Here is a 14,584-nt window from a genome sequence, read left to right on the forward strand (position 1 = left end):
AGAATCTGCATTTTTCTAGCAAGCCAGCTATGGCTGCAGCCTCAAACTCCGAAGGGTTTCACCGCTACTTTGCAGTCGCATTCATTCTAGGGAAAGGCCGGTAATTGGACATGATAGCCGGCTAAAGCACCCACCCGAGGCTTCCGAGTTACGTGACTCGTGCCACCGCCTCTGGCAGCGACCCCGCTACGTGCCGCGTGTGCCTGGGCATCCTTGCGGGCACACGGTGGGGGCGGGCAGACTCAGCCCGGGATCCGCTATCCGCCCCTGTCCCCGCGCCGCGCACGCACCGCGACCCGCACCGCTCCACCGCCGCCTTCCCCCCGCCCGGATCGCCCCCCGCGGGTGGGCGGAGCGGGGCGGGGGCGGCGCCGGGCCCGGGGCGGTGGCGGCGGCGGGGCCGGGCGGGGGCGGCCCCTCCCGGGCGCAGCGCGAAGGCGGGCGCGGGGCATGGTCCCGGCCCTGCTCCTGCTCCCGGCCCCGCTCCCGGTCCCAGCGGCGGCGCGGAGCGGTGGCATGCGGCGCGGAGACATGCGGCTCTGCCTGCCGACATGGACATGGACCGCCGCCGCCCGCCGCCGCTGCTCCTGCTGCTCCTGCTGCTGCTGCTGCTCCGTGCTGCCCGCGGCGCTGCCGCGCGTCTGAGCGCCCGCCCCGGCAACGAAGGTGAGCCGCGGCACGACCGGGTCACCCGTTTCTTCCTCACTCTCCCTCCATCCCCACTGTCCTCTTGCTCTCCCTTTCCTCCATTCCCCCTTTTCCTCTTGCTCTCCCGTCCCTCCATCCACCCTTTCCTATTTATTTTAATTCTTTTTGATCTGTTATTCCCCGTTCCCGCTCGCCCTTAAGGTGGTCCCGGGTGGCATCCCCCCCTCGCCCCCGGGACCGCCGGGCTCGCCGTGCGGGAGGTGCGCGGCCGCCCCACCCGCCCCCCGAGGAAAGCTGGCGAGGGCAGGGCAGCCTGTGGCGCCCCCCGGCTCCTCCGGCAGCGGGGGCGATGGGCAGCGAGGAGCCCGGAGGCGAGGTGGGCAGAGGGCGGGGAGGGAAAGGGGCAGCGCCGGGAGCGGCCGCGGTGCCACCGCGTAGGGGGAGCCGGAGCATCCCAGCCCCGGCAGGTGCCCTCCTGCTCCATCCTCCAACAGCTGAGAGCTTACAGCGGTAGGAACCGGCTGTAAAGGCTAAAGGGTGGCCCCCGTGTCCCTCACCCCGCAAGCCTGTGAGCCCTTTCGCATGTGGTTGCATTAGTCGTCCTGCCTTTCAAAACTTTTAATTAATACAGAAAAAGAATCGAAGCTGGCTCCCCTGTAAAACCTCCTCTTGGTCCCGTATAGCGGTTTTGTATCAGATGGTGTTATTTGTGTTATTTGTATCAGATTTTTATCAACTCGTATTAATGCGCTGAAATTGTGCGCGTGTATGTCGTGTGTGAATTTGCAGAAACCAAGCATGAGTGGATTTTGTTCTCTTTTGCTGTGCTAGTTTATAAGATGACATTTGCTGAAAATGCATGTTATGTTTCAGGGGAAAAAAATGACAACTAGACACTGAAAAAAATTATTTAAATACTTAAACCAATAATTAAAACTGACTTTCTCCTATTATAAAAAAAAAAAATAAATTGAGTTTTTGCTTACTTGCACAGTGAGGGCACTTGGCTTGACCAGGATGTCCAGTGTAATTATCTTTAGGGATAAAATCTAGAGGCCAAAGGTTGTAAAGAACTTCTAGCATCCAACAACCATGTAAAACTTGCACCTTCTCAAGCTGTAGTGTTTGTGCAGAGAAGCAGATATCAAAGCTGTTAGAGCAATTATTTCTCTGTACAAGTAATGCTGATGTACTTATTGATATTCTGGATGCTTGTGGGATAAGGCGGTGAGATAACAACTTTAAATGATTTCTGGGGGGGGGGAAAGAGATAGAATAAAAAGATGAAAACTTTACAAGTCCTCGGTAATCTTTAATCAGTTGGTTTCGTTGGTAGGAAGTAATCATGGTACCATTATAGTAGAAGAGCAATGTCATCTGTTTGTGTGTTTTATGGAAATTTGTTTTATATACAGTGCTTATTTAAAACAGTGTGCTTTCAATAGTCACTTTTAAGCCCCCCGGATATATGTTATTTTGTAAATATTGTCATCTCTTACAAATTATTTTCAGAAATGAAAACAAGAGTGTTAGTAGGGGTTACTGTTGTCTTATTAAAAGCTTTTTGGGAATGGTTGTAGTTCTGTCAGTCAGTGGAGCAGCTCTGCCTCCATCGCAGTGGCAGTCAGGCACACTCTGTAAACTGAGACTAACTAAGCCAAAAAGATATTAGAGCCTTCGAGTTTGTAAAAAAAAAAAAAAAAGAAAAGAACCACTTTGTTTCTGTGTTTAAAGTCACTGGCACTGAGAATTGAGAAAGGAGGGGAAAAAAATTGGTATCATAGGGAATGCACGTTAAACACACTTGTCCAAGTCAGCTTTGAGCAAATACTGCTTCCATTCTCTCTTTTCAGCTTCAAGAGCTTGTACAATATGAGCAATATTTTCAAAATAGATGGTGAAAACAACAGTATAAATGCAGTTACCAGAAGAGTAACCTGCTTTTGCATGGTTACTTTTTTTGAAGCATCTGTTTTGCTGTGCCTCTCAAAACCGGGAATACTGACAGTTTCTTTTAAAAAAGAAATCAACTTTTAAAGGGCTTTCTTTTCTTTTTTTTTTTTCTTTTTTTCTTTTTTTTTTTCTTTTTTTTTTCTTTTAATTTTTTTTTTACCCCTGTTTAGGAAAGCTCAGTAATTCTTTTATCTATTTACAGTGTATTTAGGCTGATCATGTGAATTTAGAAATCTGAATTATTATGATTTGCTGACCCACTAATTTGATGAACAAGTGCTAGCATGCAGCTCTAAATCATGTCAGAAGATGATGTTTCTCTGTATTAAATAATTTTTTTCTAATCACTACAGTTACTTTCCTGCTGTTCTTACCAGAAATTTCCTCTCAAAACTAGAGATAGATGTTTCTGCATTTCTCTGGGGTATTTAGAAAAGTTTCCTTTCTTCACCATTGAGAATGAAAAAAGGTATATTTTGGACAGAGACTGTTAATAAAGGTGTTTAGATAAAAATGTATACCTATTTTCCCTATATTTTATATTAAAGCTATTGTTGAAATTCTCCTCATAGATTGTTTTTAAAAAAGATGGAACTAATCTTTTGGTGTGTTTATGTAGCTTTGTCTAACTTCTAGGGGATGTAAATGTTGCAGTAGGCACATTACAAGAGCGTGTTCAGAGCTATCAGAAATATTTCCTAAATTTATTTTATTTGAAAGAAATAATTCTCTTTTTTAAATATAAATTTAGTTTACTTTTGCAATTGATTATTAAAACTGATGACTGTCTGAGTTAGTCCTAATACTGCAATGGGAGTGGATGGGATGAAGGGAGGAAAGAATGAAAGAGGGACTGAAGGCAAGTTGTTGGCTTCTTTCATTTTGTGGTGTTCAGTGCAGTCCTTTTTTCTCTTTTTCTTGGAGTGCTTGAGTTTTTGTTAATTTACTTCATCCCAGACAAGTTTTATTTAGAGTTTTTTTCTTGACGGAATGTAACATTTTGCACTGAATTTATTTTTCAAACTCTCTGCCATGCTCCTCAAAAAGCTGCGTGAATTTTACCTGCACAGTCACAGGAGCTCAGGAGGGTTCTGTGAAGTTCAGATTTATCTGTGTGCACTGGGAAGGTGCACAGGAGGCAGGAAAATGTCAGGAAGATTTGACATCCAACTTTTTTTCAGTTTGAAGTTGGAAACTGAACCACCTAGGTGCACAGAAAGCACGTTTTCCTCTTCCATTTTCCGCTTAGTGAGGGTTGTGGTTTTTTCCTTAGAAGGATGCAATTTTTTTCTGAATAATTCCTACAGTATCAAGAGATCAAATTAATTTTATTGTTCTTTAATTTAATAATTTTTCCTCGGTCTCTTCTGTAACTATATTGCCTGCCTGAGGGTACCAGCAACCTTAATTTCACTGTTTTATAACCCACAACAGTTAACACTTGACCTAGGTCATTAACAGGATTATCAGCAAATTTGTTTAAGCTTTTACTGACAACCTGAATTGCTTCAACAATATTTTGACTGTGCAGACAGGAAACTTCTTGTAACCTCTCAATCTAGCATAAAATTAATTTCTTCTGAACACAGCTACCAAAAGATCAATACGTAAATCTGCTTACAGTACTTGGTTTCAAATAGTTTTGGTTTACAGTAAAAAGGTTCCAATCAGCCTCTCTTTTCAGTCTGTACTGGATTTGCAGATGCAGTTTCATCCTTTTTTCATTGATTGCCATCTCAGAACTTTGCATAACTATGCAATTAAATACAGCATTTTATCTGAGCTGGTCTCTGTTAACACTTAAAGTTGCAAAAGACAGTTTACTGTGCCTTTGTAATAATGTCAGCTCTTGGTGTGGTTTTGAAAAATGTGATGCTTGCACATGGAGCAAAATGCCTGACTAAATCTTGCGTGTAATTTTGGGAAAGGCTGTCAATGCTGGGAACTTTTCAATGGAATCAAAAGGGGTTGCACAGGGAAATGCTTTTTACAAATCTTGCTTTGCTGTGTGTCAGGTATCATTAGGTCAGGGTAAGTCTTCATTTCTCATGACACAATTCCTGCTGGTGCCTCTGGCTTGAGTTTTTATCTGCAAAAGAAGTTAAAAGTAGGGATAAAAGTCTTAGTGTGATACCTTTTAAAATTTAGTTTCACAAAACTCAAAGTCATGGGGGGCTAAAGGACTGTTTTTCATACAGCTATATCGTATTCAAAGCTTCTGTGCTTAATCCTAAACTGTATGATTAGACAAATAATACACATTTTTAAATTCACACCATGATGGTTTTAAAACCCTGCGCAACAGGAGAAGCTGAGTAAATTCATCATTTTCTGTCAACATTTTTGATAGTAGGCTGCAACACACAGAATCATTTATTTCCTTTTCTGTTTGTCACTGGACTTTCTCTTGAAAGTCTTACTGCGGATTTCAATATAGTGTATAAAAAAAATAAATCACTACATATGCTATACCAGACTTAAAGCAGATGTTTGAAACACAAAAAGATGTGCAAATTGGACACAGCAATTAATTCTTATTGCAGTTAATTTGGATGCAATGTATTTGCTACCCAGCAAAGCAGTCAGGGCACAGGAACGGGTTCGAACTCTTCTGTCCTCTCAGCCTCAGGAAATGAGGCTTCAGAGGCACCACCAGAAGGGAGAGCATGAAACAGATAATAGGCTCAACTAAGTTTAACAGTTATTTACATAAAATCTTTGCACATCAGGAGTGCATTGAGATTGAACCTAATTTTTTCATTCCCATCTGGGGGGATATACAAATTAGCTTTAATTTATTTTTTCTTTAAATTATTGTCTGCTGGTGTTAGGGAAATTGCTATTAGTATACTTACAAGTTTTCAAACAGAATCAAAAGTAAGTTTTCCTCTAGGAGTTTATGTAATTGCTCTTGTTCTTGTAATCCCCACTTGATGAAAGTTTAGAAATACGGATGCAGGTGTTCATTTTCTTATTTGCAGAGCTCTGGATTTTATCACCAGTGAGGGTCACTACAGAGCTGTTACCAGATACAACAGCACTGTGTAGATTTTTATGCAGAGCCTGAGTTAGTTCCATGAGATACCTGTAATTCATGTCAGTACCACTGCTTTGGAGCTGCTGTTTGATTTTTCTGTAGAAAAAAAAATAAAGAAATAAAACAACAACAACAAAAACCCCACAACCAAACAAAAAACCCTGGAGCAATAATCATATCCTTACTTTTGGTGAAGTTCAAAGCTCAACTCAGAGGAGCTGATACTGAAACACAGAAAGTCACTTTGATACCCTAAAGTGCAAAATTAGCTGGACTTGTCCAGATGTGTTAGATAAAACTTCAGAGGGCTTTCAATAGCTCCCTGCCTTTCTAAAAGATAATTCCAGCCTGCAAAGAGTTGTTTTTTTCTGGAATAAAATGTTTCCTTTCTTTTGCGAATGTATTGTTGTATTTGTTGAAGCATTGTTGAAAATATACTTATGACAAGGAAAAGCCTTGCCATAAGAAATGATACAGTGAAATGGAAGAATTTTTTGTTTACAAATGCATATGACTACTGTTAAGTGATTGATCCATTTTGCTAAAAATTCACTGCATCGATATAACCCTTATTTCCATAAACACTTTAGAGCAGTAGCTTTTTTTTTTTAAATAATATTCAAACTGTTTTAAACAAGAATCAAAACTTTTAAAAGAAAATAGGTTAATTCAGAAGATAAGATATGAACTCCCAGTGGTGTAATTTTGGAAACAGAGCGTGGTGGCAATTTGTGGGGTTAGGATTGTATTCCCCAGCAGCAGTCTTGTGCTTCTTGGTTTCTTAGGGCTTGATAAATCCGAGTGCAAGTCCTTATTTTGCAGTGTAAGTGCTCATTTTTTTCAGCATGAAACGGATGTGAGATTAAAATTCAGTCTCTCAGACTGAAAGTTCCTTTCAAATTTCTACAGTGAATGAATGAAAGAAATAAAGATATAGAAGTAAAGATAATCTTGCCTGAAAGCAACCTTGAGATGGTGACAGAAAAGTTCCAGCCTGCCAGAGTGACGGGGAGCCTGAATGAAACACCAGCACGTAGAGGCTTAAATTTACAGAGACATTATTAAATGAGACACACTGCAAGCAGAAACGGTTGTGCCACTCTCCTTTTTTTTTTTGCATTAAACTACTGTGTCCTGCTGTTTCAGGCAAAATATGGAAGAAAATCCCATTAATCTACTGGAAAAATATTGATGAAAGAAGAATAGCAGACCAAACGAACAGTCCTTGAAACTTGCTAGCAATTAAGTGAACAATAGGTTGAATGTTAAGGTTCAGTCAGGGCAGTTTAGTGTAATAAGGTGTGGGAATGGCACTTTTTTTTGTTTCCAGCTGGTTTCTCTTACTGTTTTATATCCATGTTTGGATAGAAAGATTTGCATTGCATTGGTGTCTTTTTTTTTTTTTAGCAATAAATAAATGCTAAAGTATAGGACAGTATTTAAAAACTAAAACTCTTAAATTGGTGCCTAGGATTGGAGGGCTTTGTAGAAAATCTACGAGTGGCGAGTTACTATTTAAATAAACTGTAATTAAAGCACAAAAAGTATGTTTTGGTCCGTGGTGAGCTTCCCACAAGCTTTGTGCAGTAACAAATAGCAATGAGGGACAAGGGGTTTCTTGATTTAGTTTGTGATAATTAAAAGGCAGCTAGAGGGGGTTTGCTGTGCTGGATTTTTTGAGAGATCTCTTTTGGAAGGAGAGAGAAGGATTAAAGTAAGAGAATAAATAGGCAGAGATGAAATGAAAGTCGGATCTGAATCTTAGAAAAATCAGACTAAAATCCAAATGTTTTCCGATTAATGACAGTGTTAGAAACTCAGCATTCAATGCTGACAGTGATTTGAAGACTGAGCAAAACACAAATTAAGAAATTCCTTGCCTCCCTGAAAGTCTTAGTTCTGTTTACATTAGTAAGCTTCAGGACTATGATTTACCAGTGCTGAATTTACACAGAGGCTGCAGTTAAGACAGGGTGCATTTTTACCATTCTATTTAGTCTTTCTCTAGGTGTGCTTTCTTTAAAACAGGAAAAAAAAGAAAAAAAAAAAGAAAAAAAAAGAAAAGAAGGGGAAAAAAGAAAATAGAAAACAAAAGAAGCAAAAAAAAAAAAAGGCAAACCAAGTTATGTCTGTCCAACCTTCATGTTCATGACCAGTTATGGAGAACACTGACTTAAGGCCTTTATATAGAAACAGGTTCTGAGATGCCAATAGCCTTGCCCTGCAAAACAACATTCAGCCATTACTAAATACTATTTACCAGAAGGGGGATAGTTTGATCCTGTAGATGTCCAGAAGAAAAGACAAAGGAAAGAATTACATGTTTAATGGCATTGCTTTTCCATAGTTAGTTGGTTGCCTTGGTCCTGGAAGCTGGGTCAAAGCTGGAATTCTTTCCATTCAAGAAACTGAAACAGAAGTTGTCTGTGCTAACTAAGGAAAGAAATTCTGGAGAAAAAGCATGAGGAACATGCTTAGTTTGTGGCACATAATGGAAACCTGAGCCCTTTGTGGGAAGGTAATGGAAGCAGAAGAATAAGCANAGAAATTCTGGAGAAAAAGCATGAGGAACATGCTTAGTTTGTGGCACATAATGGAAACCTGAGCCCTTTGTGGGAAGGTAATGGAAGCAGAAGAAAAAGTGGCTTGTGGGTGGATGGGAATAGAGCAGTCATTTAGTCATTTACCTTTGTTATAAATATTTGTATTTCTCACATATGGAAATAGTGAAAAAAGATGTTACCAGGGTTTTGGTTGCAAAGGCAGCAAATGAAGTCAGGGCAATTCCATTTTTCATATGGATAGCTCAGCACACATGTTCTGCATTAATTACCTCCATAAATTCTGTTAACCTGGCAAACAATGGAAACATGTTGGTGACATCACTGTATTGGAAAATAAAAGTGGTTTTAGCATCTTGATTTTCTCAGCATGACATTTGAGGAGATTTCTTATGCTATTGGCATTTTACTCCCCCAGTTTGCACCATGGGGGGGTTTGTGGGTTTATTTTATCTGTGGAGTAGCCATGTAAGGACCCAAGCATTTCCTAGTCCATTCCAGCTGGAGCTCTTGATTCATGGGAGTAGAGAAGAAAAGCTTGACAAAACTATCAGGGCACACCTGAGTATGTGGCTTTCCAAATGTAGTACTTCATGATTCTCTGATTTTTTTTTTTACAAGTCTTAATTTCTGTGTTTCAAACTCACAAAACCAAACCCAACTCTCTTCCCTTGCAAGAATTTGTTTTTTGTGCCCCATGCAAAGAGTTTCTTAAAAGCAAATTTTTTTATGGGTTGTGGCTTGCTGCCAGCTGATTCACTTGGGGGATATCACAGCCTTTTTAACAAATGAATAGTCATTTCCTGGACTTGTGCTCTGGTCCTCGTCTCAAAAATGTCTGTCCTCGAAGGGGTATTGATAATTTGCTGTGATTTTTGTTGATTTCAGGTCCTTGAATACGTTTGAACTGCAGTAAAACTTGTGGGAACTTAGGAACTTTCAGTCATGGGTGTTGTGGCTGCCCAAGAGTCTTTTCTGGGACACTTTTGGTGTCTAGAGCATGCCATACTAGGCATGGAATTCTCAGTTTACCTTAAGTGAACTTGGGACATTATGATGCAATATTTATTTTCCCTTCTGAGTTGCTGGAAACCTCCCCAAGGGAGATCTTTGCCACGCTCTGGTAGACCCCAGATCTATCAGACCTTCAGAGAGCTCAATTCTGTAAAACTAGTGAATACTGAAAATTATTTTTTCCCCAGGGGAGTAGGAGCAAAGAAGTAAAAAGTGTTAGATGTGCTTGAGAAGTGCTTTAGAACTTATTAAAATTATCTGAGTAACGTTTGCTGTTGAGTTTTGGCTAGACAGCACATGTGGTGCCATTTATGTGACTCAGAGTTTGGGCACCCAACAAGACTGACAAATATGACACATCCTGGAAGAGACCCACTTCTATTCTGGGTTTAGGTAACAGAATCTCATCCATAGTTTCTGCTATTTTTTTTTCCCCTGAGAAAGTTAAACTTGGGTTTTGGAGCTTAAACTCCCTTCAACACAGTAGCTCCAATCTTGCATTTCCATGATTAACACAATGCCTCACTGATATCAGATTTAATGCCAGAGTGGTGGAGTAGAATGAGATTAGTAGGATTTGGTTTTGAATGGGAGTTTAGCTAAACTAATTCAGGTATCTAAAGGCTTTATGCCTCTTACCTTTTGTAGGAAGTACTGGAAAAGGACCAGTTGGAACTGTTTAAAAAAAATGCAAAGAAGCAAAAGCATCACAGTAATTTGGAACCCATTAAGTTAATCCATTTTTAATTTTTATATCCTTGTCTTAATGAAAAGAACTGGCACATATCAACTTACAGGAAATAGCCTAATAAAACCAAAACCTTATTAGGCCCCTTTGATAAACATTGCATTCCAGCCCACTACCAGTCATATGTTTTTGCATACTTGGAAATTGAGCTTTGTGCCACTTGAACAATATCAGGAGAACTCTCATGTTTCAAACTAATAAAAAAGAAATAAAATCTGTTTTGCCTGTGTTCATCCATGAGGATGGATGGATGGTTGTCAACATAACACAGACAGGTATCCTGAGAAAAAGCAATGTAAAGGTGCAAAAAGAGCTGCAGAGTGTCCTCCTGCAGAAAGACCTGCTGGTTCATATGTCGTCACTGGAGCAGAAATGGCTTGTCTTTGTCTTCTCTTTACAGTAACAAGAACAGCTCCTGCAAGGTGCCACAGTCAGGTGAGGGAAACAACTTTTGGTGTTCCATGAACGCTCTGGATGTTTCTAGCGATGTTTGTTTTCTGTTCTCTGCCAAGGGACAGTGCAGTTCTGCATATTTTCTCTTTGCAACCTCTCATCTCAGGCTTTTATTTTTGGGCCTGACTGTCCTTGTTCTGTCTGTTTGGGAGACCTGGGATGGTGGTGTCCCTTCTCCATGCTCAGGCTTTGTACTTAGGAGGCAGACCATGGCAGAGTTTCCCCTTGGCACTGAGTGCAGGTGATGAGGGCCAAGGTGGCAGGGCTGAGGTTCACAGAGAGATGAGGCTGCCAGCTGGTGTGGCCTGATGCCTGTGAAGGTGGCAGGGGAGTGCCACCCATCCCCAGCAGCACCAAAATCCGTGCTGTGAACAGGGAAAGGGGCTGCTATGCAGCCATAGAGCCTCTGGAATGGCTCTGGTTTTCCAGTTTATAATCCATGCTTTTATTTATTGGCATTCCTGCGTTGCTTGTTGCTGTCCTGCATTCCCTCCTTCGTGGCAGCCTTTTGAGAGGAACTTGTAGTGAGGTTCTTTCTTTGGCTGCTTTGTTTTTCAGCTGCAGGAAAAGCTGAGGTAACTAAATCTGGCCTCAGACACTCTTGGGGAGTGTGTTTGAGAAGAGTAAAGTCTGTGAGGAAAATTAAATTCTTCCCCTTCAAAAGCTGGGGGAAACTACCATAAAATTAGAATTTGCCAGAATTGATGTTGTAAGCTTGTATGTTCTATAGAAGCAATATTCTGTAGAGTAACTTGACATATATTGCTAATCATTTGTCTTTTCATATAATATTTGTAGAAAAATCTCCTAACTTTGGAAACAGTTATTTAATGAACATCTAAATGAAAATAATGGAGACTTGGACTGTCCAGGCTTTTCTGAACACTCCTGTGTTAAGTATTGGAGCAACTGGTTTTTAATTAGTTTTGGTTTTCCCTTGTTTGCTCATCTCTTGCTCCTACCCTCGTGGAGTTCTTCAGTCAGCAATTTAACCCCAGATTACACATGACAGTTGCCAAATTTGAAATGTTCTGCACAAAATCATATTTGTATTGTACAGTAAAATGGCCCAGGCAAGAAGGGTTGAAAGTGCAGACCCCACAGTGTTGTGCCTCTCTGAAGAACTGTAGTCTGGCTTTGAGCTGTAGCAGAAATCTCACATTTGGAAAAGGGTTGTGTGGTAAATGGGCCAAACTGTTGGCATCTGGACTGGGTACTTGCGACAAATTTCTAGTGGCTGTTTTTAGGAGACTTTAGGAGTCTTTGCTTCCTAGGGTGTCCTAGGCTTGAGGGAGACAAAGCAGTGTTAATAAATGGGGACCTGGATCATCTCTGGTGTTCCAAGGTCATTTCCTTCTGAGCAGTGATAACATCTTCACTAAAACATTTGAGTGGAAATGCAGGACCACAAAATCACAGGAGACTTGACTTCTGTTATTGGACAAGCAGCAAATTGAAGCTACTTAAAACCAGGCTTCACTGTTGGTCACCCTTTTTATTTGTTGTCTGTTCCTAAAGATTGCTTGGTCAGCCTTAGCAAATTTCAGCATGATTTCAGCCACATCAGTGTGAGGGCTGATCCTCTTTGGCAATTAGAGTTGCACCAAGGTGCAACTTTGGCCTCACCTGAGCCCCTCCTGTCTGTCTGTAGGTGTTTCTTCCAGCCTCAGAATAATCCAAAGACACAAAGGTGATCTGCCACTGCTGGGGGAATGGGAATTTGAGAAGACTCCGATCTGTACTCAGAGGTAGATGAAAATCCAGGTCTAAGTCCCCCTTGCTGGGAAGGATTCACCATTCCAAAAATGTACATCAGGGTTTGCACTGACTCCACTCTGTCCCACCCCAAAACCAAGCTTTAGTGGACTTCCTGCCACAGAGTATTTTCTCTGCTGCTCAGGATTATGGCATGTTTCAATTATGGACACTCACCATTTTTTAAAATTTATTTTTTAGGTTGCACAGCAAATTTATTTTTTCCCATTTGTTGGCATTTTCTTAATAACTGACTAGTGCATTTCTAAACTGACAGTTTGATGCCAAACAGGAAAAGATGAAATGATGGCGGTTTCTTGCGTCTCGGGGGTTTTTTTAACTTCTAATGGGAAATGTTAATTAGTTGAAGAAAAAATATTTTGTGTATCTTATGTCATTGTTTGTTGCTCTGTAGTTTCTTGGTATAGAATGTGATTTGGAAATGCTTTGGTGAAGTTGTTTGTAGACAGTACTTTAGATATTGCAAGTTGCAAGATAATGTCTCCTAGCAGGCTTTCCTCCTCATTTCTTAGACAGTGAAAGGGATTTTGGGGCATGGTTCTACCTGGCACAACATTCGTTTGTTTATTTTTGTTTCTTGAGGAAGGTGTTTGTACTGAGTTCAGTTCATTGTAGCAGTTGTTACTCCAAGTATTTCTGGAAATGCTACTGCTTTCAAACTCTATTCAGGAATCTTGTGTTACTGTTCTTTTTCTGTCACTGACATTACTCCTATGAAACCTGCTGTTAGTGAGCCTCAGTTTTCAGTCTGGAAGCAGTTTCAGGTAGCATGAGTGGGCCTGTGTGTCAAATTCCACCCAAGCACTCATTCATCTTCTGCTTGATACCATGAGAAGGAGAATGAGAGAGCTTTGCATTTTGCATCCACATCCCTCCTCCACTTGTTGGAAAGAGAGTCGTTTTTACCCTCCCTAGGCAGAAATCCACCTTGAGAGAACTGATAATGCTTTCTCTTGCAATTGCACATGGCCAGAAGAATCAAGCAGGAGAGAGTTTCTAAAAAGAGAACAAATATTCTCTTTTTAGAGAACAAATTTGTTTTTAAGAAGAAATGTTCTTAACTGAACTGGCACTTTGCCTGTGTGCTGCAACTTGGCAGAAATAGCTGCATTGTACAGTAGGGTGAGCAAGACTGTTGTACAGGAGGACCAAGGCACTGATTTTCAGAGTAAGAAGTCATGATTGCTCAAATTTAATAGCACTGAAGTATTTTAATACCAGTAAATTTTCCCTCAGAATTACCACTAGTTTTAAAGTGAGTTAATTACAAGATGGGAACCAATGCAGGACACTGAGATTGTTAGACAGCACTTTATTTATTTATTTAAAAGAGAGCTCCTCTGTGTCTCCTTAGCATAACCAGTAACCCTTTTCAAGGCATTCTCTCAGAAAGTATCATCAGTAGCAATAAAACTGTTCAGCTGGTTTAAGAGTTACCCTTAGTAACCAGCTGGTAAACCACAGGGATTTCTGTAGGAGCTGAGATACACAGTTTTGCAGAAGAAGGAGGTAGAAGAGGAGAGCAAATGAGTTGTGTGAGAAATTCATAAACCTCAGAAAGAGCCTGGAAATCTTGATTCCCTTTCATGTGATGCCTTAAGCCCCTAATGGTTTTTTATTTTTCTAATACTGGTAAGCCTTATAAGTTTTATAAGTGGATTTTGAAGGCAGCAACCCTCCCTCCTTTGTCCCCTTGTCCCTTTCTCTCTAGCACCCTTGTTTACACATTCCTTAACCCTCTTACCCCATTCTATGCTCCCTATATGAATCCTACTCCTGAAACCAGTAGAAATGTTTAGTCTTTTGTCAAGGCAAGACCTAGATTGTTGGCAGAACAGCATATCAGGGCCTAAACCACAGAATACGGTCAAGAATGAGGTAACTATGTACCCTTTGTGCTCTGAGGGAGATGAAGATGGGATGAACAGGTGGTCCCGAAAGCCCCCCGACTCAATTCTCAGGGGGTGGACCCGGGGCGGACCAGAGTAAAGGCCACAGGGTGGACACATCTGGGATTGGATGGAGGGTATTATAAAAATGTAAATGTAACCTCTCGGGCACAGGCGCGCGCGTCTTGTAACAGCTTTGGCAAAATAAACCCTTTCTTATCTCACCCCTAATTAACTGCTCTGGAGATTTTTTCAGCACCAGAATTCCATGGCAACACCTGGCCTGACTTGTAAAGCTGCCTCTTCACTCCCTTTTGGGAAGCACTAATAGAAAGACAAGTTATTAGCTTTGTTTTTGGGACATAGTATGCAAACCCTCCTATTCTGTTCCTTCAATGTTTCTCCTTCTTCTGTTTTCCCCTTCAATTTTCATATTAATATGCAATGTTAGGACATACAATGACAAAATCAATGTATGTTGCCTCTCCCTATCATTTTTGGCTAG

General features: G+C 41.0%; 1 protein-coding gene across 2 annotated transcripts in view; it reads left to right on the forward strand.

Moving 5' to 3' along the window:
- Positions 1-557: 557 nt before the first annotated feature.
- EPHA3 (EPH receptor A3) overlaps positions 558-14,584 on the forward strand; it is a 213,433-nt gene continuing 199,406 nt past the window's right edge. For both annotated transcript variants that reach the window (XM_017821891.1, XM_017821893.1), the window contains exon 1: positions 558-666. In XM_017821891.1, coding sequence (XP_017677380.1) covers positions 558-666 — 109 coding nt within the window. The remainder of the gene's footprint in view (positions 667-14,584) is intronic.

Source organism: Lepidothrix coronata, unplaced genomic scaffold (genome assembly GCF_001604755.1).
Source record: "Lepidothrix coronata isolate B3197 unplaced genomic scaffold, Lepidothrix_coronata-1.0 Scaffold93, whole genome shotgun sequence".
NCBI lineage: Eukaryota > Metazoa > Chordata > Aves > Passeriformes > Pipridae > Lepidothrix > Lepidothrix coronata.